A 27,659-nucleotide genomic window follows, 5' to 3' on the forward strand; every position below is an offset into this window, starting at 1 on the left:
CTCGTGTCTGGCGTCAATGCAATATAAGTTTCCTCCTTTGACAATAACTGAAGGAAAGACAATAATGTGTGCATCTGCAGACAACTTACAAGCAAGCTCGCTGAACATGGCCAACCTCGAGTGCGGCGACATGAGAAGCCATCTTTCCACGGGCAGGAGAGTGAAAGCAGCATGGTCGATCCCCTTGCAGGAGTCGGGTTACATTCATGAGATGACTGACATATAGTGATGGCCATTCGTCTGAGTGTCACCACATACCACTTTCATGTTTTATTTCAAGAGCATGAATAACAGCTCTCATCACAGGCCGCAGTGCGAGTGTGTTCTTGCGCTGGTTTGAAGACAAAGGTCAATATAGCTAATGGTCGTGTCGACGAATCAACAATGTCGAGAGAGAGAGATTTAGAGTTAGAAAATATACTGAGCTCATTTTCAACAGAGTGACAATTGAGATTTTCCAAATTAAACACTACAATTTTGCTGTCACCAGAAACTATAACAAATTTGATCGCTAGTCCATCGATGCTAATGCTAAATGCTATCTTGGTTAACAGTTCAATAGCGCTAAACATGCTTTTTTTTGCTCGGTCCTGGTGTTGTGACCTATGTAGTTACCCGCGGAAAAAAAAACATGCCCTGCAACATAAGTTGACATGCGGCTGTTTTGATTTTGGTGCGGCAAATGAATTATCAAATGTTTCCACGTACCGCCTTGCAATGTACTCACGTCCTAGTCATTGCTGTTTGGTGCATTGAATAAGGATTTCTATGGATGTTTGAGATTAAAAAACTCATTCAGTGTCAGGCATTTTAGAAAATTTCAAAATGTTCAATACCCACACAATATTATGTTTCATAATTATATATAAACCGAATCTTACAAATGACAGCGTGTACTCTTTCCTTTTTGCCTTGTCCCGTTCTTTTATAAACAACAGTAGACAAATGTAGGTTGCACAAACTGCTGCATCCATTAATGGACTCTCAAACTGTGTTTATTTCGTATAAAATGGGGCAATGATGTCATCTACTGGTGGTTGGGCATCAGTAAAGTTATTTCCAAGTTTGACATTTACATCGGAGCATAATCAGATTCTCCCTCATCCAGTCTCGTTGATAAAAAATGTATTTTAAATTTTCAGTACATTCGCTTAAAAAAATCGAAACAATTGGATGGAAAGTTGGAAACCCCACTAGTGACTACATTTTCCATGATTCTTGGACACGGAAGCAGGAAGTACTTCCCGTTCCAGTGTGATGCAAATGTGAAAAGTAAATTTAACAGTTAAATACCTTTTAAGTGATATATTGTATGAATCACGATGATAACTGGCTTGCTGACCGGGTTTAACAAAAACCTTCGTAAAAGTGAGACTATGTACTTTGACAGGAACAGGAAATGGTGTGAATCGACCGTATGAGTATGTGAAAGGGTGCCAAGTATAAATGCCAGCGCTAAAAATACCCAGCTAGAATGCAGAAGTTGGCGGCGTGGACGCCGGCAGTTTTTCTCGGGCTTTGTCGCCACTCTCGGGGTCCATTTCGTCACTAGATTCAGTTGTGTTCCTATAGTGCCGTCTCACAACAGACGTTATCTTATGGCACTTTATTTGTGGCGCAAAACTACGACCACACTCCTCACATGTTCAAGTAAACCAACTGAATGCCACATGAACAAGCACTATGGTGACGGAGGCAAGGAAAAACTCTTATCTAAGGGAGAAAAGCTAGAACAAAAACAAAACAAATCTTGACCAGTTGGACTGAGATGGAGCGACGGGAGAGGGAGAAAAATGACAGAGAGTGTGAGAGAATATTAAGATTGGAGAGGCGATCGCGTGTTAAGTATAGCAGCTCAAACCAAGGTAATTATAGATAGCGAAAACTAACGGACAAAAAAACTCAAATTGGGAGAAAAAAAATTGGTGACAAAATAAAACTAATTGAAACTGCATCGGGTGGCACGGTGGTGTGCTGATTAGCACATCCTAGCCTTGATTGGATAGCAAGATAGATGGATAGATGATAGCGAGATAGCGAAAATAGCTACATAGCTAGATAGCTGGATAGATGGTGAGATAGCAAAATAGCTAGCTAGATAGCTAGCTAGCTAGATAGATAGATGGATAGTGAAAATAGCTAAATAGATAGATTCCTCTTCTCCCACCCATACTGACAAACTTCAACCAGCACTGACACTTCAGAACTTCCAAGTGAGGCGTGTGCAAGCAGTGAGGTCAGTGGCTCGTCAAGTACGGACTTTTTCCTGAAATCGAAGAACCCAAAAGGGTTCAGATTTGATTGACAGCTTCTTCATAGGCTTCGGTTTTATATGTCATATGCGCATTCTTTTCCACCGACTGCAACTTTTGGGGAGCGCGAACGCTCAGAACTTCTTTCAATCCAAATTGCGGAGTTTTTTTTGTTTGTTTGTTTGATTGCCTAACATGGCTATTTACAGCTATTTTCTTTGCTAATTACTTTAGCCTTTTCACAACTTTGGTGCGATTGCTGCTCTTATCCAAGTAATAGTAATGTATATCAACTAATATAGCCCTGTGTTTCCTTTCATCCTCACAGCAATGAAACCTCCTTGTAGCTGATCCTCATATCTCTCAAAATGCGCTTGTGAGCTTTGTGTGAAGTATAATTAGGAAAAAAAAAAAAGCATACTAACTCAAAAAGTGCATTGCCAGTATTATTGTAAATTGTATACTATGAATTATGTTTTACATTTTGTGCTCCAGTAGCAACATTTATTATTTAAGGCACAGAGGTGGAAAAGGCTTTAAAAAAAGAAGAAGATAATAATAATAATAAAATGACAGTACTGTAAAGGATCTGCAAGACTAATGGCAGATAAACGCCATGTCTGACGTTAAAGACTGTTTTGATTTCAAAGGTGCCTCTCCCTTAGGTCAGTACTGGGAAAAAAAAAAAAAGGTGATAGGCAACCACAGTGGGCATTCACCAAAATATGTTTATAGACCAACATAAAATCTGTCATGAACTTTTGAGGAGGAAAAAAGGCAACTCTAATCAAAGTAAGAGATGTTTTTTTAATATCTTCAATCTGACTACCAATCCATGTATATCCACGGCAATATCACACTTTGATAGTACTGTATATAAAATCGTTTTAAAGTGCAAGGCAGATATATATACGATGATCGTGTGCATATAGACTGCACACGATCATCTCGCAGTGATTACTATTTTGGGTTAAACCTTTTTTGAGATATGATTTTAAAATGATATAGGAAAGACATTCCATTCTACTGCAGCTGTTACTATCCTTAAATTATCTGTGCAGATGCGACACATCTGCACAGTATCTTTGACTGCTGTAGCTTTGCGTTCAACTTAAAATAAGTCCTAAATGACTTCCTGAAATGCGCGAGGAGTTTAAGTTATGCGTCAAGTCAGTTATCTCTCGCTTAAAATGGCGCTTTGATAATTCTCTGGAGTAATTCCCGACACGATTAAATGGCGACAGCCGCGACCATGAAGACAAGCGCTATAGAAAATATCTCAAACTGAATACAGTTGAATGTACTTTGCATACATGAGAACGTGGACGGAGGATATAGTAAACGGTCTGATCGATATCCCAGCTGCTACTTAATGGTGCCACCTGAGTGTGGCTTGGAAGATGACTTTTCCACTGCTGGGAAACAAGTCTCCTCTTGTCCCACATGCTGCTGCTGCTGCTGCTGCTGCTGCTGCTGCTGCTGCTGCTGCTGATGATGTACTTGTCACACGGGCCGGGTTAACCCGTGCTGGACTATAAATGAGCGTCATCTGCCTGCAATTGTGGCAAGTGTTGTAAAAAACCACTGGATGTTGGGAAGATCAAAACACAGAAAAATCTTATGGGGTTGGGGACATACTTGAATTATGCCAATAAATCATATAACAGCCTGAAATGCAAGGGTTTGGTGATAATTGTAGTTTTGGCTCATTTTTTTTTTTTTTCAAAGATAGTAACGTGTATTAGTAATTACAGGCAGTTGTGATCTCTGGAGGATTTAACTTTCCCTGAAGGGATGTTAGTCCGCTTTCCGAGCACTGCCAAGATGCCGTACGGCAGCAAATTCTTTTTTTTTTTTACGACAAGTCTACTAAATATGGTTTTCTGGTTAACATGTGTTAAGCAGCAAAATCCAGCCGTTTCGATCCATCTCAGGGGGCGGCCATTTTGCCACTTGGTGTAGACTAAAGATGACATCAATATTGCTCAGGTCTCAGGTAACAACAACCAGAAAACAGGTGAGCTGTGATTGGTTGTTGCCTGAGCTTTGAGCAACATTGATGTCATCTTCAGTTGACAGCAAGTGACAAAATTGCCGCCCTGTGAGATGGATAACATTTTTTTAATTGCTTGGGAATGCTGGAAGCTGAATGCTAATAGCTGAATGCTAAGATGAATGCTTATGAAGGAAATTGAAATAAAAATTATGTGAAAATTACAAAATGTGAATTGCGGTTAAATGGCAAATGAATAAAAAGAAAACTTGAACTGCAATCTGTCTAAGGTGGGATTTAATCATTTCAGTGAAATTATAACCAATTTCCTGATATGATAGTCAGTTGTTATCGAACCATGGAATGTACTCAAATGTGGTTTGAACCCACCAGCCAATGAGCTAAATAGGCTTCTTAAAAATTTGGACTAATGGCGTATTCATATTTAAAATATTTGTACAAAGTTGGCATTAAGAAAGTGTAATTTAAAAATAAAAATTTGTCGTTCGACAAAATGTGAAGCCCAGAGGTCAAAGTTGAGCTACAAATGCGCTTATATCTGAGCAGGAAATAACAAGCATCGGAATGTTATACGTCACCATTGCTCACTCTAATCTGGGATAAGTGGTCATTGTTGTGCAAAGTGTCGAGATCCTCCAACGACCGAACCTCCCGTAGGATGAACTCCATCACCTTCTCCCTGTCCTGCAGATCACAGGTCACTCAACAAAGCACAAAGACCCTAAAATAAACCACCGTGACCTGGAAAGCTGTCATTACCTCCATCCATAAACAGCAAAGAGGAAAGGCTGGGTTTCCCTCTTCAACTTGTGTAACTGAGATAGGCTGGGCAGAAGGATGGTCGGAAATTGAACCTGGCTGACGAGCAAGGTCATTTTCCTAGGATGAAATAAACAACGTTGTGGGGAAGAGGATCAGACAAACTAGAATTTATAATTGAGACCAATTAACCAATATGTTGATATGATGTTTTGGATTTTTGCAAAGATTTTTGTTACTCAATAGTGGGTGTGGTTTATCAGAAATCTATTGATTCTATTGGCTGATTTCTACCGTCAGTTACCGGTAAATGAATTTAGACAGAAGATCATTTGATGCCACTTCTGAGACACGTGCGGATGTTGTAGAGTACATTTTACTCTAAAAAGAGTCTATTTGGTCCCACTCTAGATAGAGTAAAATTTACACTTGGAAAAGAGAGTAAAATATTCAGAGTACATCTTACTCAAAGTATTTTTACTATGTACGAGAGAATTGGCTTAATTTTGAGAACATGTTACTAGTTTATAAATAAATAAATAAACTCACAACCTTCAGCTTGGGAGATGACCACTCTACCACCTGAGCTATGCCACTCGTACAGTTTGCTAATATCCGAAAAGGAGACCAAAAACAAAGTTTCTGGTCTCTTGGAGGTACAAAGAATCCAGCTGACACGAGCGGCATACTAGTAAACAGTAGCAGCGGCATGGCTCAGGTTGTAGATTGGCTGTGTCTCCCAAGCTGAAGTTGTGGGTTTGTTCCTCAACCCTTTAGAAATAAATAAATAAATAAAATGTAGCCAAAATCTCTCTTTACAAAATATACTTTAATCTTAAAAATACAAATAAAAATTCGCTGGATAGGCAAATTCTAAAATTTGCTCTGAATATTTTACTCTGTTCTAAGTGTAAATTTTACTGTTTAGAGTGGGTCCAAATAGACTCTTTTTTAAATTATTTTTTTTACAGTAAAATTTACTCATTTACTGGACTTGACCAGCAAATTGTTTGATTTCACTCCCTAAATCTACACCTTGATTGTAGGGCTAGGAATCTTTGACTGTCTCTCGATTTGATTCCGATTTTTGGGCCTGCGATTCGATTCCGAATCGATTATAGATTCAGAACGATTTTAGAAAGAAAAACTATTTGATTGACAATGATTTCTGCTTCAATTTATAGATATGCAAAGAATCGTCATGATCTACTCCAGTCTGACTCGCTAATGCTAATTAGCGCGCTACTCGTTGCACTTTTATTACTCAAAAGAACGACTATTCATACAAAACGCTTCAGGAATGTATACAGAGAAGCATCTTAACATCCTACACTGCAAAAAAAAAAAAAACTTTTATTGGAATAACGTGATCATGACTTTTTGCATCTATGTGGCTACAACTTAACAGTGTATCAGAACGAGCGGAACCACACTACCCCATAAGTGGCCAAATCGTGTACAAGATGAACAGTGCTCCCAATAAAGGCACACACAAACAAGGGCAAGATAGTATAAAATAATTGAAATAAAATCGATTTCGGGACATTTTAAATCAATTCTGAATCATACTAAACGAGAATCGCCATTCTTATGAGAATAGATTTTTTGGGCACACCCCTACTTGATTGGTCTAAGTTGTACCAGGTAAACTTCCATATTTACATCACAGAAGCTATTCCACTTTTATGCATATGGCTCATTTTCCGAGGTTATGCCATGATAAGGTTTAAACTTAAACCACATGCATGCTTACCAAGAGCAAAAGCAATGATTTATCCCTGGTACCCTGCTTCATTTAACTTTTAGTGATATGAATATGGTTTTTGTGTTATGAATGAAAAGTATTTTATTATTACTCCGATATATATTGTGACTGAGCACGATTTGATCGTTAGACTTTGCACTTGTTTGACATTTAGTGGGGACACGACTTGACTTTTTGGGTTTTTGTGGCAGTGACTTGGGACTTGCTTGAAACTTGAAGGTTCGGACTTGAGACTTCCTTGATGATTTGCACATATGTGATTCACTCCCACCTCTGCCCTGTGCTAACTGTTGCCAAAGAAATTGCTCATGCGGTGATCTGTAGGCTTCCTTTAATGTAAAATGAGTGTGGTCCTATCTATCTATTTTAAAAATTGGCCCTATTTATTTTGAAACGGGTGTTTTAAATCATTCAAGAAACAGTTGTTTGTACTACTTTTGGTTGTCCAGGTGTTTTCTCCATTCAAAAGCTAATGCTGACTATGGGTGTCTATGCCCATTTAGCTATATGGCTTCAGGCTGGAAAAGCCATCTGCTGGGCCACTTTGAAGCATCCAGCATCTGCTCGAGTACTAACTTCAGCTGTCCTACCCAAGATCAACACGAGACTACGATCACATTCTGGAAGTTACACTTATTAAAGTGGATTCCGCATTCTTTCGTGATACTTTTTTGATATGCCTCTCACTGCCTTATTCACGGTTTAACATGTTCTCACCAAGAACGTTACAGCATGCATGTCTATCTATCCTTGTCTTACTTGAAGGAAAGTAATAAAATAAAAAAATTAAAGAGCAGTTCTTGATTGGTGCATAAAAGTGTCTGCAATATTTTGGACATTTCAACACATGCTGTATAGCTTTTGTATTTGAAAGTAGAAACAGACCCCAAAATTGAATTGAATTGAAGCTGAGTGGTAAATTATGCTCGTCACAAGTCATTTCCCATGAAATTGAACAGCCTTCCCGCTAATGAATGCTGTACAGCAAACCTGAGCAAATAACGACGCGCGGGCGACGTCCGGCCCGTCCGCTGTAATTGACCGGCTTCTGTTTTGAAAGTAGATCTATTATTTTGCACGGATGTTGGCAGCTCCAGCAAGAAGGGACATCATGTAACTTCAGTATTACCAATTAAGCGAAAATACTTTGTTGCTAAATTAGTCGTTTGAGGACTTTTTTCCCCCTCAAGTGAATACTGACAGTTACAAGCTAGCACTACAGTAGCAAAATAAAATAATAAAATAAATTGATTGATAATTTGTGCTCATAATGTAAGCAGACTTTAAAAAATATAGGAAGAAAACCACACACTGTAGACATTTTTGGGTGAATTAAATCATGATGTTAATCTATCTACAAAAGTAGTATCTTATTTAAACAATAGAGCTTAATTTCTTTATACATTAAATTGATACGGAACGCAATTGATTAGCATGCTGGTGTGGCCCTTGACAACCTTTTCCGTTTCTTACGCGTCCCAAGGAAAATGAATTCCTCTCCACTACATTCTACTCCAGCTGTAGTGTTGACACATGTGGATAACTTCAGTCAACACTGTACTGACCTCTTCTGGTAAAGGAAAATATGGCAACTGTGCAGTATCGAATTGTGATTCAAAACACACACTATTACACTACACACACACACGATAGAGTGGCACCACGTGACACTTGCTCCTGATGACGTATACTGCAGCAGCACTCATGCTGCCAAAGGATGCTCGTTCGTGAGCCTGAAGCATGTTTTGGACACAATCGGCTCGCGGCAGAAACAAGCAAGCAGGCGTCATTCCACAATTGGAGGACGTTTTGCATCTAACCTATCACATTTGTAATGATCCACATAGAAAATATTAAAGCATGCAGTTTCTGTGGAAATGTACATGTCCTGAAACCAAATCTAAAAAAAGAAAGAAAGAAAAAAGAAAAGAATGCTTGTACGGAAGGGTATTTCATTCGCTTGAAAAAAAAAGGCCTGTTTTTCTGACTAATTTTTGGGGGGAGCTTTGTTTTTTTGAGTATTTTTCTTTTCTGTTTTATTTAATATTTGTTCCCTGTTTTTTTGAGTACTTTTTTTCTGTTTAAAAAAAATATTTCCCTGTTTTTCAGAATATTTTCGCCTGTTTTATATATTTTAAAAAAAGTTTTTCTGAATATTTTTTTCCTGTTTTTCTGAATATTTCAGAGATTAGAGCACAAACCACAATACAGTATACACATTGATTCCTTTATTGAGAGCCAGTATGTAAACATGACCATCTAATTGCATATAGAGGTATGCGGGAAAGACTCTATTCTGCTGTTATCAAGTCTGAAACAAGTCACTTGGAGTTCAGAGGTAAAAAAAATATATACTTTTTTCCCCTGATTTTTTAAATATTTTTTTTCAGTTTTTTAAAATATTTTTTAAATATTCAGAAAAAAACAGAAAAATTAAAAAATACTCAAAAAAACAAAGCTCCCCCCAAAATTAGTCAGAAAAACAGGAATTGTTTTTTTTTTTCAAGTGAATGCAATACGCTTCCGTATGCTTGAAAATAGTTTAAAAAAACAAAACAAGTCTGGACAACCTGCTAAAATGCAATTTTTCTCTTGTCCCACCCTCATACTGACCAAATTGAATCTCATATAAGGCAGTTAAAATGAGATAGAAATTTATTTTCTTTTTCTGTATTATTTGTTTCATTGCTGTCTCTTGTAACTGTGGGAACATTTGTTTTAATAAACATAATATTTCAAATGATAATTATTCATGGAACGTGTGTCCCACAACATGCACGCAAACCTGTTACCATGACCTTTTTTAGCATGGTAGAAGAAATCTGTTAATCTGATGATATGATGCATTTCATCAGAAGGTTCATACTTTTATAAAAATTAGCCTTTATTGAATGCCTCACTACCTCATGCAACCCTGTTATGCATATGATTAGAATGAGTCTTTTTTTTTCTTTCTTTACTTAGTTACATAAGCAAATTTCTCCTCTTGGTCTTCGTCCAGATTTGCAAACCTGTGTGTTACACTGTGAATAGAGTGACATGGTTGCACTACATTAACTAGGTTGTAATAAAAATTTTACTATTTATCTGTAAGCTGAGCTAATGAAGCCTCTGATAGTTTATTACTCATTATAGAGGAATATGTAGCAGGAAAAACAGGTTTATTTTTCAAGAATGTCAAAGCCCAAATGTCCTCCAATTCTGGAATGACCCTATTGTCTGTCATCCAAACACGCATGTAAATGCCTGGCAATGACACGTGGTGAGGTTCACGACTGACTGGTGAGGTACTGACGCCTCTGATATCGGATACAAAAATAGGAACCCAAAATAGAAGACTACACTATATTTAAATTTAACCTTCATTCAAATGGTCAGAATAGAATTTTTGAATACCAGTATTTGTTTTCAAAGCTTATAATCCAGGTCTAGAAAGTAAAAACCCTGCCACAGTCTGTCTTTAGCCCCTGGTGTTAGCTAGATAGCTAGCTCCCGAGCAGGTAAACGAGCACCATGGGAGCTAGCTTGGTGGCTAGATTTTTCTAAAATCTCCCCAATGTTTCTAGAGGGAAAAAAATGTGCTGCTCAGCATAAATACAATTTTAAGTATAAAAAGAAAAAGTTATTATGTTTTTGGGGGGGGAGAAAGTTAGCCATTCATTATTAAAAGTGTGTTAGCTAGCTAGCTAGCTCCCTAGCAGGTAAACGAGCACCATGGGAGCTAGCTTGGTGGCTAGATTTGTCTAAAATATCACCAATGTTTCTAGAGGAAAATATTGTGCTGCTCAGCACAGATAACATTTTAAGTAAAAAAAGAAAAAGTTAATTATGTATTTTTTTTTTTAGAAAGTTAGCCATTCATTATTAACTCATTCACTGCCATTGACGGCTATAGACGTCAAAAATTCATATGAACTATTTTTATTAGTTTCAAAATTTTTCCCCACTTTTTTAACAAGAGTATGAAAACCTAGAAAAAAATTATTGTATGTTTAGAACAGATATAAAATTTGTATATAAAAGTAATGCGATTAATTACAATTAAAAAATGTAATCGTCTGACGCCCCTATTTTTTAAATTATATTTTCTTTTTTGTTTAATTACTTAATTATTTAAACTCAAGATCAAAATTTTTATGTCTGTTCTATATGTACAATAAAAAAATGTCTAGGTTTTCATACTCTTGTTAACAAAAGTGGGGAAAAAATGTGAAACTAATAGAAATAGTTCAAATGAATTTTTGACGTCTATAGCCGTCAATGGCAGTGAATGAGTTAAAAGTGTGTTGTGGAATTTGTCCCTTTTTAATGCGTGTCTGCCACCTCTGGCCTAAAGCGTAACAACATCCTCTGTGTCAAACACGCTCGAATAAATAAAGTATTTGTTTTTCTAGTCTCAGATGGAGTTTCCGAAATACCAACATATTTGATAGCTGCCAGCAGCCCCTACTATGATGTGTGTTTGTGTGTTTTTTGAATGAAAATTTTATTTGAATGCCACTCACTGAAGTTAACGCAAATGGTGAATGGAGATTTTTGGTCCAAGTCCTTTTTTTTTTTTTTTTTTACAATGGATGGCATGATAAACAATACCTTCTCAGCCATGTTGTTTGCTTGCAGTGCATGGTTTGGAAATAATGAATATAAAATAATTTTAAAGAATCAAATCTTCTACTCTAAAGACATATTCTTATAAAACTTCAAACATGGCTCCTGATGCGCTACCTCACATATAGCTCTGCCACTGATGTTGATTGGCTCAGTTTGCTGTCAATATTATACTGTAAATAGATTAATGGGCTGCTCCCTCTAAATTGTGAGCTGGTATGTTGGGGTAAAATAGAGGGGGAAAAAAATAATACTTAAATAGAAACACGTCAGCTCCAAAAGATGACCAGATGACCATTCCAGCCCTGAATAGTCTGATGGAGCCTCATTACGGCGTTGCAAAACACACACACGTTCGCATATATACAGTATATTGACATTATGTCGCCTGTGTATAAAAATTCACGTCATTGAAAAATATCAGGTAACAAACTTTAAATGTATATTATTTACCGACGTACATATGTTTTTTAAAACTATGCCTGGTTACCGTCGTTATAACATTAGTTGATAGTTGTGATATATTACTAGGCTCAAATAAGTGGATATATATATATATTTTTTTTTTCTCCATTTTAAATAATTTACCTGACTTTCAAGTCAAATCGCCATTCTTTCAAACATTTCTTTTGGAGTCTCGTTCCGGGGGGGGGGGGGGGGGGGGCGTTATCATCGACTTTTTCCTGGTATTGAATTTTTCCCCTTTCCAGCATCAGTAGCACAGAGCCAGCCTCCATACAGCCTGCGCTTGTCCTTCTTGCTGTGTTTTTAAGAGGGGTTGAAGAAGAAAAAAAAACAACCTAAGGTAGTAGACACGATCGGCGAATTCAAATTGAGACAGCTTGGGCACGAGTGTTGTTGAGGATTCATCTGGCGTGTTCTCTTCACGAGCGGCGAGGGCGCGCTTGTCTCGCGTGACAGGAGGACAGAAAAACAGGTAGAAAACTTGGGAGCGTTTGTCTTATTTACACGCATCGGCGCCTTATGTTTGGCAGGCGGGGACACTGCTTCTTCCTAGTCTCCATGTCTGGCGCTGTACATGACAAAATAAGTGGGCGGGAAGGGCCATGTTGAAGTGTGTTATTGAGGAAAATGTATCCGAATAACAGTAGAAGCTCGCGAGATGTGCGGAGTAATTTGACACGACCGACTCGCTAGTTTTAGTGCACAATTATAGGCACTATATTACGTTGATTGCTTAGTGTTTGCAGGTTTTGCACGAGTCGCTTAAGCTATTGGTGCTGAGGATAGCATTTGTACAACGCGAATGGCAGAAATGTTCAATACTAGCGGTCTGCGTAGCTACGTTGAGTTGTGCTTAGCCCCGTCTTTTCCGGTGCTTGTATCCCTCCACCGAAATGCCAACCCAGAGAATCCCCGCGAGTTAGTGCGGACACGAACATTATAATGATCCAATGGCGTCCACATACTTCGTAATGTTACTAAGTAAGGCAATGCCGAGGTCCAATAACCTTTTATGCACTGCAAACGCCATTAATTGGTCCCTAAAAACACATGGGGAAAAAAAACTAGATCCAATATTAATGCTTCCTAGTCGCGGTGGACGTGACGTTTTGGGACACAAATATTGTGTCACCTGACCATATACGTGCCACCCTGAAGGTACGGAAATGCAAAAATATTGATCATTTCCTTCTTCCTTTGCAGATGGACAGCTGACCGTTATTATGACAATGCTTTCCAAGACAGTTAATTTTTAATTTTTTTTAAAACAAGTTAATTTTTCCGGTGTTTGACAGGCTTAGGTAAGGTCACAAAACAGACCTTACCCAAATTGCCCCTGCAAAAGTTTAACTCTGATTAGTTAATTAACTGATTAAGACATATGTTACAAGTAGTATTTATGGTTTCACAGTTGAAACGCCTTTCATTTTTAAGAAGCGTGTACGTCATGCGTCCGAATCAACATTTTACATGTCGACAAAGACGACAACAAATAATTGAGGGACATTACATGTTGGTATCCCCTTGTACTGTACTAGAAAAATAGCATTGTTGCGGGTGAGCTGTGAGTGCATAAACAAAATAAATGAAATCACAATTAACTGTTATCCCCACACGCTCATACACTCAAAAAATATACGGTACAAACTGAAAGCTTAAAAACCTTTAAAGCCACATACACTACACTACACGTAAATTATTATTATTTGCCTGCTCAAAATAAATAAACTAGAAACACCTCTCTCAGTGCAGTTGTCCGCCCACAATAATAAATGCAGTGTTACCTGACTGTCCAATATCTCTGTAAAGGCTGAATTAACGGATACAGTTTATGTCCTTTGGCTTTCTCTTAACTCTTGTCTCTTACCAAATTTGGTACTCCAGAAGAAGATGTCTGCCAGAGGGGGGAAAAAGAAGGTCACCAAGATGTCCCGCTCAGCCCGGGCAGGGGTCATCTTCCCTGTTGGCCGAATGATGAGGTATCTGCGCACTGGCACGCATAAATACCGCATCAGCATGGGGGCACCCGTCTACATGGCAGCAGTCATCGAATACTTGGCAGGTAGGATGACGGCACAAATTCTCTGGTAATGTGTTTCTCCAGTTCCCATTTATGCGTTACTACCAAAATCCGATTTTTTTGTCTTTACGTTTTCGTCTGATGTTGCTGTTTATAGCCCCTAAACACATGAAAGCAGAGTCCAACATTTACAGTGGCTTGATCACGAAGTGAAGCGCACATGAATGAAAATCAAAACGAACGACATATTGTATGTCTGTCTCTGTCTTCTCCCTTGCAGCTGAGATTTTGGAGTTGGCCGGAAACGCTGCGCGCGACAACAAGAAGGGCAGAATCACTCCGAGACATATTAAGTTGGCCGTGGCTAATGATGAGGAGCTTAACCAGGTAGCTCCAACATCATATGAGCAGCTGCTAGTTCTAGTTACTTCGCAATATGGATGATGTTTGAGTCAAATTAACATATTATTTTAAACTCAAAAATACTTTGTTGTATTGAGACTGGGGGGGGGGTGAATTGCCTGGTTCCTGGCGATTCGATTCGTATCACGATTCATAGGTCCCGATTCGATTCGATACCGATTAATCCCGATTTGAATCTATAAATTGATTATTGCGATTTTTTTTAAACTCAAATTTGGAAATTACTTATCAGTAAACTTGTACATGTACACTGTAAGATTTGTAAGAGCATTTATTTATTTATCTGAAAATTCAGGCTTATAAGTGAGCCACTGCATTTAGCAAACGGGTTGCAATCCGTTTCATGTTTGAACCGCACTGAAATCAAATATGAAGGCTTAATGTTCCATTAATATAACATTCTTCCATGCTTAATGTGTGAATCCTAACCCTAAGTAATCCGTTTTGTTGAATATTCCCATAAAAAAATTGATGTTTAAAAATCGATTCGGCCGCATATCGAATTGATTCGAGAATATCGCGATATATTGCCGAATCGATTTTTTCTAACACCCCTAATTGAAATGCAGTCATTTCCATGTGCAAGAAGTGTACGTATGTAAACTCAAGTGCAAGTGGCTTCTCTGCCCATCATTACAAAGAGGGCTGTTTCTAACAGAATGCACAACTCCAACCTCAGAAATACCTTTCAGTATCAGCGGATTCTCAAAGTTCATGTTTTCCAGCTTCTTCGCGGTGTGACCATATCAAACGGAGGAGTTCTGCCTCGCATTCACCCGGAGCTTCTCTCCAAGAAGAGAGGAAGCCGGGTCAAAGCGGACAGCCAGCCGCCCGTCGTCGTCCCTGACAAGCAGGAATTACGCTCCAAAAGCGCCAAACCCGTCAAACCCTCCAAAAAGGTTAAAGGCAAGCGAGGGCGAAAGCCAAAGGTGGTGAGTGTGTACCTTTTCAACGAGTGCACCAGATACAGCAGACGTACCTCGGATAAGTTTGACTTCATTCGTAGCGCTCTGTAAGGACTGAACAAAATAATTAAATTCAAATTGACATCGCATTGTAGTAGAAAGCAATTTTGTAATCTGGAGAAAAAAAAAAGCTTTACTTTGGTCGTCTTTTAGGCTTAATTTTTTTTATTTTTATGAATGTATATTTTATAGATTTATTTATGTAGTGACTAAATAGATTCAGTTCCACATTAGTGTCCACTGGAGTGGCATAAAGATTCATTTATATAGGAGAAAACAACGTTTTAATTGCTGTCCACTGTAGCAACCACTATCCGTGAAAGGGTTCAATTGAAATCACAATATTGAGGGGGGGAAAAAAATCGGATAATTTTTCAAAATGTTGTGCATTTCGCTTTGAGTTTCATAGTCCCATTCTTGTTTGTCCATGTGGTAAAGAGAACAGACAACGACAAAGAATCTGTACCAAACTCCACAGCGGAAGACGGTCCAGGAGATGGATTTACCGTCCTCTCAGCCAAGAGCCTGTTCCTTGGTCAAAAGGTAATTTTGTATAATAACGGCCAAATATATATATATATTTTTTTCACTAAGTTGTACTCACATATGCTGGCGATGGCGCGGGCAATCGCAGCTTTCTCTCACAGTGACTGAAATTGGCAAGATTGGAACAATCAAGGTGGATGCCATAATTAACCCCACAAATGCAGAGATGGACCTCAAAGATGGCGTAGGTGAGAAAGAAGCGCTTTGGAGACACTTTTGGGCTTTTTTTCTTTTTTCTTTTTTTTTGCGCTCACCTGATCTGTGTTGTTTGCAGGCAACGCCTTGGAGAAAGCAGGAGGCCAAGAATTCCTGGAGGGAGTGAAGGAGCTACGGAAAGCACAGGGACCTTTGGAGGTGGCGTCAGGTACGTCTTTTCTTTTGCTCCCGAGCTCTGCCGACAATGAACAAAGTGCAACATCTGAACTTGAAATGACCCCCCCCCCCCCCCCCCCCCATGCAGTGGCAGTGAGCCAGGCCAGTGGAATGACAGCCCGCGTCGTCATCCACTGCAACGTTCCTCAGTGGGGCTCAGACAAGTGCGAGGAGCATCTCGAAAAGACGGTGGAGAACTGCCTCTCGGCTGCTGAGGAGAAGAAATTCAAGTCACTGGCTTTCCCGTCGCTCCCTGCTGGGCGGTGAGGACACACCCACTTTTATGCAAATAACTGACTTGTGCTTCAGCTATTTGAAGTAGGGCTGGGCGATTAATTTTTTTTTTCTGTCATTCAGGAAGATTTTAATACATTTTAATCTAACAACTCACATTTTTAAAATTAATTTATTCAAAAATAATTCCTGTGCAAAATGTTCAGACAATAATGTATACTGACTCCAAATCAGTTTCAACTAAGGTCAGGCGATTACATTTTTTAATCGTAATTAATCGCATGACTTCAATAATTAAATCATGATTAACCACAAATTTTATATCTGTTCTAAATATAGAATAAAATATTTTTTCTAAGTTATCATACTCTTGCATAAACATAAAAGTGGGGAAAAAAACGTTAAACTAATAGAAATATTGCTGCATCTTTTCGTCATTGATGCAGTAATTTCACAAAAATTCCTAAAAATTAGTTTAAAAAAAATACTGCATTGTAAAAAACGAGTGATATTGATTTGTGTCGGTCATTTTTCTGCCACTAGATGGCATAATTGCATTTGTAAGACGTCGGTGACAGCTCAGTGCATTTTTATTTTCATATTAAGAGCTGTCTAATGTTTAACATGAAGTAACTTATGAATTTCTGCACATGTTTAAACTTGCAAAATACAATTTAAACACAGTCTCCACAAATATATGCATTATTATTACATTTATGATTGCTCAATTTTGACGTGGACGTATCTGCTGCGTTGCAACTGGAATTCCCCCAGTACAGGCTTTCCAAGTAAGGGGCGGTCATTAATGAAGCGTAAAACAAATTAGTGGCGTTAAAGGAAATTTAAATTAACTCAAAATTAAATTTTGACATGCCTAGTTTTAACATAAACTTAACATTCAGTTTGTGCTTAATTGCGACAATTAAGTAGTCTTGTAAACCACCCATCCGGCATTCTGTATATAAAATAAAATAATAATAATAACAATAAATAAAATAATAAAGCAAACAGATTATAGTTAAATATCCTATCTTAAATGAACAAACCAAAGCGCTTAAAGTCACTTTTAAGAGATGGCTTCACATTCAGTCGCAAAATCAAATTGGTCGTGTTCATTGTGATCGATTGAATGCGAGAGTCTTCGTTGTTTGTCCTGACTTGAACCTCCTCCCCCCCCCCCCCCCCCCCCCCCACAGGAATGGCTTCCCAAAGCCAACGGCTGCCCAGCTCATCCTCAAGGCCATCTCCAACCACTTTGTGTCATCAACCAACTCCTCTCTGAAAAACATCTACTTTGTCGTGTTTGACAGCGAGAGCATCGGAATATACCTTCAGGAAATGGCCAAGTTGGACTCCAAGTGAGGAATCCGAGTTGGTGACTTTTGATCGGTTTGTCATGTTTCCTTCACATGTTCATTTTTGTGCGTGTGTTTTTTCCCATAGTTTCCCCACTTTAAGATCATCAAACAAATGTAAATATCAGACAAAGGGGGAACCAAGTAAACGTAACATATTTTTTATTTATTAAGGATATAAAAGTATTTAGCGCTACATTTCACAGAGAGCTAAGTAGCGTAGCTTTGAGTATTTTTTTCCCCTTTAATAAATGAAACGGGTGAGGCTGTCAAATATTTTGGTATTCGGCTATTCGATAAATAATTGAATAATTGAGTATTTGGATAAAAATTTAATATATATAATAACATTTATTTTGCTTGGTTAAAGAACATTTGTGAATACAGAAGAGAAAATAACACATTTCGCTTAATAAATGACCTACTAGTTTTTTTTAGATAATCATTTTTTCTTACATTTAAATTGTACATGGCAGCAACATAAAAAAAATATATATAATAACTTGAGGACTCATTTTACCATGAAATCACCATAACTGCATTTCATGTTTACTTCCCTCCGCTAATATTTACATTTGTTTGATGATGGGGTTGCTAAAAAAAAAAAAATAATAAATAAGAATTTGAGAAGAAAACATGCTTTTTCCACAGCACTGTAGCTGATAACAGTAGTGGATCTGAGTGAAATTAAGAAGGAAATGTGAGTGGAAAGCTGTTGACATACTGTATGTTGCTGTCCCGTAGAGATTAGATAATTTAAGGCCCTTAAGTTTGCCATTATGTTGCTGTGTCAGATGTTTTTACATTCCATGTACAAATTAGAAGTTATTTCTTGGCTTCTGTAGTTTGATACACTAGTTACAAAAAAAAAAAAAAAATGTGGTCCTCATTCTGCTCTGAAATAAAATGTTTTACATCATTTGGTTTTTTTGAGCGTCTTTACAGTTAGAGGTCCTAAACTAAGTCCTTAGTTGGAAGAATGGTCAACAATGCTCATTGGATGATGTCTTGCGCCAATTGCCACAATGCGTACCCTATTATTCAATTACAACTCTGTTTACGAAACAAGTACGCCAACAATGCTCAATGTTCAAATGCCCAGATTTTGTGAGTTCAAGTAAACCCCTTGAAGGCTAATTTTGAACACAGCCAAATGCCAATTACAGTTTTGAGGGTGGGCACATTTGTGTAACCACATGATTTCCCTATTTATTTATTTTTGACCTCCATTTAAAAAATGTTTAAATACTATTTTATTTTATTTTAAATTGAGATTTACAGGTTACAAGCCACATTAATGGTGGAAAATGTTTTTAGAATTTTTCTTGGTCTTATTTTTTTAAATACCACAAAAGCCTGACATTTGAACAGGCCCAGGGGTGTGTAGACTTTTAACATTCACTATAAAGTGAGTTAACAAAGAGTAATTGGCACTTTTGGTGGGCTTTCCCCTCAGTGGAAAACAATTACGGTACATGATCATCTACACTAAATTGATAATCCATAAACAAGTGTCTGACTTTTGATGCCATATAAATGAAAATATACTGCGTTATTGAAGATGTTCTGTTATATATATTTTTTTGCCCTATGAAAAAAAAAAAACCTCAGAAAAACGTGACAAATTTGATGTTGTGTAAAACTTGTGTATATGACTGACAACAAACCTTATTTACATTATATTTATTACATTGTAAAAAGTACATCACCTTTCATTTATATATTATGTACATTTTCATTTTTTTTTTTCCATTTCCTGTTTACGCAAAACATCAGCTCCAGATTCACAACAAAATAAACATACATTTTTTGTTTAAAAAAAATCTCTTAAGCTGTTGGTGGTACGAGACAAATTTTCCATGTCCGGATCAACTCAATAAATAACATAAAACATCACGAAGAGAACCTCAGTCGCCCAACGTGAAGGTGCCCCTGTCCTGTCTAAGTGACATAATTGGCATTCAAGTAGATCATTTTAGCCATAATGATGCAAAAACAAAATCATTTCAAATCCATTATGCGTCATGTGTCCGTTGCTCACCACAACGGAATATATATCAATTTGAATTGAATACGCTTGAGAAATGTCATTAAGAATATCATGAACTGACAGGATTCTCTATGCTGACATAAAACACATCAGTAAGCCAGCCATTGAAAGTCATGAGTGACTTTCTGAACAAATGTGATCTCTCCTTATTCATTCAGCGTTCGAGGCCTTTCTGAAAAGGAACGCTCCGGACAACTTTGCTTTTTGCCTTGAACCGCATTCGCTCAGATCCATGTTTGTCATTCATTGTGTGCAGGCCTCGGGTTTTAACCATGCGTGCTACATAGCACGCTGTGACGAGCTCTACAAAGCACGAGCGAAACACGACAAAATAATACTGCACTCTATAGAATTCATCGACACATTGGAATGTTCATCTGTTGATTATTATTTTTTTTTTTTGAAGGGCTGCACATGCACACTAACCCTTTAAAAAGTGTTTTTAAACTGTTAGTTTTTTTGTATGGGGTTTAAAAATATACATAAGGAGGGGTAGGGGGGAGCACGGAGCAGTATTAGTCCAATATAGTGTAAATGTTTTGTTTTTCTGCAGTCCGAGCTGATCCCTCATTTGAGTGATTACAAGGTTGCTAAGAACATGAAGCAACCCGATTGAGCTGACATGCGGAACTTATAATGCTTAACTCAACCCCCCCCCCTCCCCCTCCTGCAATCTCAGCATTTACATGCCCCAAAGAGGCACAAAGCAAAGCTGAAAGTATTTTATCTTTTCTCAGGAGGTTAAAAAAAAAAAAAATAAGTGGACTTTGCTCCGGTACGTACATGCGCTGTCACTCAGAATCGGACAAACTACGTGAGCTAAAGTTGAGTATTTAAGGAATATGTAAGCGCAACATCGCTTCTTGGAATTGTTATAATCACAACAGTGTCCAACAGAAGAGATGCCCCACCCCAAAAAATAATAAAAATAAATAAAAATGTCAGAAAGCTACGGAAGAAGATTAGGGCCAGTGAAGGGAGAAAAAAAAAAAGGTTGGGAGGATTCTGACTTTATTCTCACAATTCTGACTTAAAAGTCAAAAGTCAGAATTTGGAGAATAAAGTCAGAATGCTCACTTTAAAGTCAGAATTATGAGATTAAAGTCAATAGAATAAAGTGAGAATCATGCCATCTTTTTTTTTTTCCTCCACACTGACCCTAATCTGCTTCCATAGAAAGCAAACTATGACTTTTGAGTATAATTCAACTCGTCAATGAGCACTGAGTGAACCCAAGGTAACCCTGACCCTTCGCAGAAAATGTTCTAAAATGGGAATGTGATGACATAATTCTTCTCTCATATACTTTTATATCTCGACTATGAAATGAGTCAAAATAAACTTGAATCTGCCAGAATTATGATTAGTAACGACATCGTCCAGCAGAGCCGAAAGCGACTGGCTCCGACTTCCCGAGCGCACGTGTCCTACTGGACCTCGTTAGAGGGGCTTGTCGGTCTGGGAACAGGAAGCAGCGGTACCGGGGATGTGGCCTCAATGAGGGCGGGGTTGAGGATGATTGGCAGGGACATGGGCGGGACACCCACCTGCAGCGGAGAGGCAAGCGGTTGGATGATGAGAGGGGACTGGCTCAAGGGTGGGGACACTTGAACGTGGGGGGGTTGCGCTGCCACCGGCATCGGGGGCAACGCTGGGGAAGACGATCGCTCCGGTCCTGAAAGACACAACAGCAAAAAGGTTTGGGTTTTTTTCTCCCCGTGAGATCACACTTGAACCTTTTGAATGCGGTACCGTTGACCAAAGCTGCTTGAGCCTCCTGGGGCGATGCTGGCCTGCTTGGAGCGCGAGGCTCTGCGGGAGTTATGGGCACATACGCGGGGGAGGGCGCTTGTTGGAGTGCGGGAACCTGTGGCGAGGGAGGCTGGCCTGATGCGGATGGGGGCTGCCCCTCGGATGGCGGACTGGGTCCTGGTTCTGAAGGATGAGGTCATTTCAGTGGCTTGTTTTTAATGTGACAATTTGCACATAAAACAAACAAACATAAATCGCACTGGAGTAAAAGTCGCCTCACTCATTCAAACCATAAAACGTGTAAATACGTTTTTTTTAATACTTTGTCCTTCACTCCCAAAAACGTGTTTATACGCTTTTTGTTTTGTTTTTTATGCAAGAGGGTACAGTAGGCTATGATGCAGATTCTGACCTGAAGAGGTCGCTTAAAGTAATGGTAGCTATTAAAAAAAATGCCCAGAAGAGTATAAGAGATCAGCCAGGGCCATGTTGCAACAAGCTCTTTTTGCCAGTGTTTTCAACAGGTTTTTTGAATAATGATGAAACTTAGCTATATTCTAATGCTATTTGCAGCAATACGGAAACAGATACAAATTACTGTATACTTTTTTTTCCTGATGAAAGAAGAGACTCTAATCCATGTTTTTATAGCAATAGAACACAATATTCTGTGGGACTTGCAAAATCTGTCAAAATCTAGTAAAACAGCTGGGAGCAAAGGGGGTTGCTTCAGTGAAAATGGCTGGGAGTGAATGAGTTAAGTGTATATAGTATATTATAGTACAGTGGTACCTCGGAGTTTGAAACATAATTCGTTCCTGTGAAGTGTTTAAAGTTCGATTTGTTCAACTTTTGAAAAAAAAAAAATTCCCCATAGGAAATAATGTAAATGCAATGAATCCGTCCCCAAGCTCCAAAAACTAAAAAAATTATATTTTATTTATTTCAAATTTAATTGAATTTCTATTTATGTAAAACGGAAAATAAAATAGAAAATAAATAAATAGAAAATAAATAAATAGAAAATAAAATGTTAATGCTTGCTTTAGTTCAGTGCTGAGTTTGTGTATTTTACATTGGGCATATTGCTAGACTACGAATGGGTCCTTGCGTGTAGTCGCGATAGATACAACAGCACGATCATCTCCTTCCTTAAATCCACTCTGGTTCCTTCTGTTTTTCTTTACTGCCACCGGCACTGCTGTCTTTTTTTGTCCCATGGCAAAAAACGAGTTCCGAGACATTTGAACTCAGAGGTTCCATTGTATACGTCTGGAGTGCTCTCTTGTGGCTGACTGTGAAATTACATTCCCCCCCTCAATTTTTTTTCATGTATAAATCGCAGAAACAGCCAAACCATTAAAAAAAAGTGTGACTTATCGTCCAGAAAATGCGGTAATTGAGTCGAGCAAAGTTGTGTGAAAGCACATGAGATAAACATGCACCTGGTAAAACAGTCTGTTTAAAGAGCTCCTCTCTCAGGTGAGGCAGGAAACAGTCGATCCGTTCCCACGTTATTTCCCATAAATCGGAGTATCTTGTCGTGGAATCTGGGCTGCGGAAGATTTCTGCTGTGTCCATCACCAGCAGCATGTTCTTCAGAGACTCCGGGATGGCCTCCAACTAGAAACAACCAACACATTGACATCTGTTGAGTCCCACATTTACTCGTTGACATCACTTTTGCTGACAAAGCGCTTACCAATAAGTCACTTGATCCCGCATGCATGTACTTGTCCATGAAATCCAGAATGGTGAGCCACAGGGCAGCAAAGGTAGGCAGGGATAAAAGCGGGAGGAGGTGCTGCAGAAACACCTGCCGTACATTGCAGAATAAAAAATATAAATAAATATTAAAAAATAATAATAATAATAATTACCCACTAATTTATAAATCTTCCCACAAGCCTAAAAGTCAAATCAGCTCAGCTCACTTCAACATAGTTCCTGGGTACCAAGATGACATTATGAAACACCAATGCCAATAAAAAGTCATGTTAAATGTATCCACTGCTTGTGTGCGAAGTGCAAACCTTTGATAAAATAGTGCAGGCTCTCATTCTCGTCTCCTCCATTCCACCAACATCAGCTGGACTGACGTTACTAAGCAGCTTGGTCAGTAATGGAAATAGCACCTGCAAAGGAGATTATTGGTTGTCCATGTTAATGTTGTTGTTGTTGTTGTTGTTGTTTACAAAGTCTGGAGCAAATGAAGAATCACCTTATTGAAGCAAGACTCCCACTCTGTAGCTTTGAGCGTCTGCAGATCGTGGACAAGCAGAGCCCGCTGGAGGTAGTTCAGAGCCTGCATGCGCACTTGACGTCTGGCGTCACAGCACAGCCAAGCGATGCCTTGAGACGGAAACGGCGCAGAAACAAAAGAGGTGATGCAATTGCGTTGATAAAAATAGGTTTTGGTTAGAGCTTAGAACAAAGGTCAACGATTGATGGTAAATTAATGTATTTATGTAAAGCTATAAATTGTACATATTTAATTAGGGGTGTTCTATACCACTTTTTTTAGACCGATACCATTAGTACTTATGATACATAAAATAAAAAAACAATGACAGATGAAAAAAATTTAAATGGTGCCAAGTTCCCAAAAATAGAATTTTATAGGGCTTCAAGTAATTTAGTAATATCGACCATGTTAAGGATTCGTCAAGCTGTTTAGTGTGTGATGTTTAATTATATCTTGTTTTGAAATCCATGCTTTTAATTTGGAAGGCTGCTCTGTATTTCCGTTTCCTGTTTCACATTGTCTGTTCATTACAAATATAATGTGGTATGCATAAGAGCTACAATTAGCGTCTGCGGGGGCCGTAAATGGCACACACGCTCCAAGATGTTAACGAGGCCATTAACTCATTCACTGCCATTGACGGCTATAGACGTCAAAAATTCATTTGAACTATTTCTATTCGTTTTCCCACTTTTGTTAACAAGAGTATGAAAACCTAGAATTTTTTTTTATTGTACATTTAGAACAATGTAATCGTCTGACGCCCCTACTTTTTAATCATCTTTTATTCTTTCTTTTTTTAATTAGAGGCATCAGGCGATTAATTTTTTTAATTGTAATTAATCGCATGACTTCAATAGTTAACTCGATTAATCACGAATTTTATATCTGTTCTAAATGTACACAAAAAAAAATCCAGGTTTTCACACTCTTGTTAACAAAAGTGGAAAAAATGTAAAACTAATAGAAATAGTTCAAATGAACAAGTGTTACCTCATAAGGAGACACACAGGAAACGAACGAGACGCAACAAAACTTTCGTCCCCCCAGTCTTTCTGACAGTTCCTGACCGAAAAATGACCACAAGAGCGGGGGCCGATACCAGTATACATGTTATAATTTGGAAATAGACACGTTAGGCAATGTCAAATTACATGCAAATAACATATTGTAAAAAAAAAATAAAAAAAACAGTCACAAAAATGAGTGACATATTTTAAGGGACTAAAAATGAAAAGTAACGTTCAGCCCTCCTTTATCATAACCTAATACTGTATATCTAGCACAGCACATCCTCTAAAAAGAAAACATGATGTGAGATGATTCTAATGTGTACATTGTGATAAAAGCAGACCTTGCAGCAGTGGGCACCAGCAGCTGCTCCACAGTGTCTGCGAGTCCGCTTCAATCTTTTTACCAGCAGCCTCCAGATGGCGCTGTTCTTCTGCCCAAGAGCTGTAGATGCTGGCAGCCCGAGTGTGCAGCGTGTGCATCAAATCTAAAAGCTGAACCATCAAAGACACACCGACATCAGTAAGAATTTTTATTATTATTATTATTATTATTATTTTTACAAATGAGTGACGAATCTAAAGCGTTGAAAATGGCTTGCTCTCTTTTGATGATGCAATGTTAATGGTTGACCAAACATGACATTTTTGGGTTCTCTTAAAACGTGATGATTTTGGAGATACACGGTTTTGGCTGAACGGCAGCGAAGGGCCCGTTTCCAATGTAATGCGTACAGCGCTTACTCAAAAGGATTCACAGTGTTTCTCTTGCACCCCGAACTGGTCGCCAGCCAATCGCACGGCCCAAATACCCAAATAGACATCCACACACACATTCACACCTAAAGACAACTTAAAATGTCCAATTCACCTACCCGTGCATATTTTTGGAACATATTTTCAACAAAACTTTAACAAAAAGATTTGTTCTGCCACGTACTTTTGAATTAAATACTCACAGCCCAACAAACAAACACTTTAAAGGAGGGGTGTAAAAGCCTTTTTTTATTCTAGGCGACATTGTGCTCAACATGACGGCTTTAAGGAGCAGCATTGCTATTAATAGACTAGCTATTACGTGAAATTACACCCATCCTTTGGGAACAAAAGTTTTGGTTCCCTTCTGTTAATTTTTTTTTACTGAAACAACTGAAAATTGACAAAAGTAATGAATAAAAATGTACTGCACATAAGTGAATCAAAACCAGGCATTACTTTATTTCAGTGGCCAAACCGAAAAATTTAAATTAAAATGAGAGCGAAACCATTTGAGAGAATGAAAAAGAAAGCTCCTGTACTTACATCCCGACTAACCTGTAATGACACCGTATGGTAACCTGCAGGAACACCCTCGTCCTCCTCATCGTCACTATGGGAACGCGACGGACGTTGGCTGGAAGCCCGGCTTCCGCCTCGTCTTGTGCCGTTCCCATTCTCTTTCTCCTTTCCCCCAGCCTTCTTCCTCAAACGGGACTTGGCAGAATCATACTTATGACTCCTTCTCTTGTCATGGTTGCGGTAACCTGAGGAATGGATCATGCCGAAACATCTTTGCAGTACGACTTGTAACATTTTGTTAATTTGGAGGGGGGGAAAAAGTTCCTTGCTACATCTTGAATGATTTATTTTGTTCAAATGCTTTGTTGCCTTTGTTTTTAAACTAAGCGTCAATTAGCGTCATTCGCTCCCAAAAACATTCTATTTTAAATATTGCCAGTGTCCCAAAAACATAGTTTTTTTAAATGCAGCCTCTGACCTGAAGAGGTGGCTTAAAGCAATGGTAGTTATTACCAAAAAACGGCCAGCAGGTGGCAGCAGAGTATAAGAGATCAGCTAGGGCCGTGTTGCAACAAGCTCTTTTTGCCAGTGTTTTCAACAGGTTTGTGAATAATGATGAAACTTAGATATATTATAATGCTAATTGCTGCAAACGGAAACAGATACAAATATACTTTTTTTTCCTGATGAAAAAAGAGATTCTAATCTTTCTTTTGGTAGGTTCCATGTTTTTATAGCACTCTGTGGGCCTTGCAAAAGTCAAATTCCAGTAAAGGGGGTTGCTTCAGTGAAAATGGCTCGGAGCGAATAAGGTCATAACATCGCAGGGACTACAAACCGATATATTAACATTATATTGAAGTAAGTGAAATGTGCTATATACTCTCCTTAATACCTTCAGAGATTCTGCCCATTTGCTCGGAATCATCTACCAATGTGAAAATCTCATTTCTGTTCATTTGAGTAACTAACCTCCATTGAGACTCGCCTCCACGAATACCCGGATGGCTCGAACACACAACTCGAAGTTGTCCGGTGTGACGTGGGCAGCGTCGCGGACAATGAATGACAATGTTTCGACACACTTGATGAGAGACTTTGTGTCGTGCTGGCCGAGGTCCTGACCCAGTGTCAGACTGTACTGGTTGACCAAAGGGTGATTGAGTTGAGATTTGGAGCTCAATGCTGGGTTTTTATTGGTCTCCAAATCCTCTTTTCCGACCTAAAACACACAAAGTAGTGGTTAAATTGGTGATTTACAGAAAAAGAATGAAATCATGTGTGAGAACTGACCACCAGCCATCCGCTGCCTGCTACGTCCACATCTGTTGTGGAGCGAGGGATTCGGGCCTTGCTGTGTTCAGTGTAGACCTCCGAGTCAGACGTGTAGCCGCGATCTAAACTCACGTCACTCGGATGATGGGATGGCAACTCACTATCTGACTGAGCACCTGGAAACGCATAGATAACAGACTGAATGCTTAATGTCAAAAGACGAATATGAGACAAGAGATCAACGGTTCTGCATTTATTTGCCACATCTGGG

At 38.5% G+C, this 27,659-nt stretch overlaps 3 protein-coding genes across 7 annotated transcripts in view; 1 reads left to right on the forward strand and 2 right to left on the reverse strand.

Annotated features, from left to right (window-relative positions):
- Window positions 1-3,104: 3,104 nt before the first annotated feature.
- LOC147163684 (uncharacterized) lies at window positions 3,105-12,055 on the reverse strand. The gene is made up of 4 exons (XM_086092144.1): window positions 11,987-12,055; window positions 5,026-5,145; window positions 4,845-4,950; window positions 3,105-3,836 (listed from the first exon to the last, which is right to left on the reverse strand). Exons 2-4 carry the CDS (start codon window positions 5,029-5,031, stop codon window positions 3,622-3,624), a joined length of 327 nt encoding a protein of 108 aa, XP_085948270.1. The 5' UTR covers window positions 5,032-5,145; window positions 11,987-12,055; the 3' UTR covers window positions 3,105-3,621.
- An 11-nt stretch (window positions 12,056-12,066) lies between these two features.
- macroh2a2 (macroH2A.2 histone) lies at window positions 12,067-18,697 on the forward strand. Of its 2 annotated transcripts, none has more exons than XM_086092149.1 (9): window positions 12,067-12,335; window positions 13,748-13,925; window positions 14,164-14,270; window positions 15,032-15,238; window positions 15,710-15,814; window positions 15,906-16,005; window positions 16,092-16,181; window positions 16,278-16,452; window positions 17,620-18,697. In XM_086092149.1, exons 2-9 carry the CDS (start codon window positions 13,754-13,756, stop codon window positions 17,783-17,785), a joined length of 1,122 nt encoding a protein of 373 aa, XP_085948275.1. In that variant the 5' UTR covers window positions 12,067-12,335; window positions 13,748-13,753; the 3' UTR covers window positions 17,786-18,697. The 2 variants fall into 2 exon arrangements, with proteins under 2 accessions (XP_085948275.1, XP_085948276.1); XM_086092150.1 differs by lacking the exon at window positions 12,067-12,335 and adding an exon at window positions 12,895-13,021.
- A 749-nt stretch (window positions 18,698-19,446) lies between these two features.
- Window positions 19,447-27,659, reverse strand: part of gbf1 (golgi brefeldin A resistant guanine nucleotide exchange factor 1) — a 53,214-nt gene continuing 45,001 nt past the window's right edge. For 2 of the 4 annotated variants that reach the window (XM_086092148.1, XM_086092146.1), the window contains 10 exons: window positions 27,407-27,564; window positions 27,086-27,335; window positions 26,150-26,358; window positions 25,180-25,330; window positions 23,802-23,932; window positions 23,614-23,715; window positions 23,283-23,396; window positions 23,026-23,203; window positions 21,581-21,763; window positions 19,447-21,503 (listed from right to left, as the gene is read on the reverse strand). In XM_086092148.1, coding sequence (XP_085948274.1) covers window positions 21,256-21,503; window positions 21,581-21,763; window positions 23,026-23,203; window positions 23,283-23,396; window positions 23,614-23,715; window positions 23,802-23,932; window positions 25,180-25,330; window positions 26,150-26,358; window positions 27,086-27,335; window positions 27,407-27,564 — 1,724 coding nt within the window. In that variant the 3' untranslated portion in view covers window positions 19,447-21,255. Of the gene's footprint in view, window positions 21,504-21,580; window positions 21,764-23,025; window positions 23,204-23,282; window positions 23,397-23,613; window positions 23,716-23,801; window positions 23,933-25,179; window positions 25,331-26,137; window positions 26,359-27,085; window positions 27,336-27,406; window positions 27,565-27,659 lie in introns of all 4 variants that reach the window. The other 2 variants (XM_086092147.1, XM_086092145.1) reach the window with 1 other exon arrangement.

The sequence above is a fragment of the Leptonotus elevatus genome, chromosome 13, assembly GCF_054856555.1.
Source record: "Leptonotus elevatus isolate MCC_2025b chromosome 13, RoL_Lele_1.0, whole genome shotgun sequence".
NCBI lineage: Eukaryota > Metazoa > Chordata > Actinopteri > Syngnathiformes > Syngnathidae > Leptonotus > Leptonotus elevatus.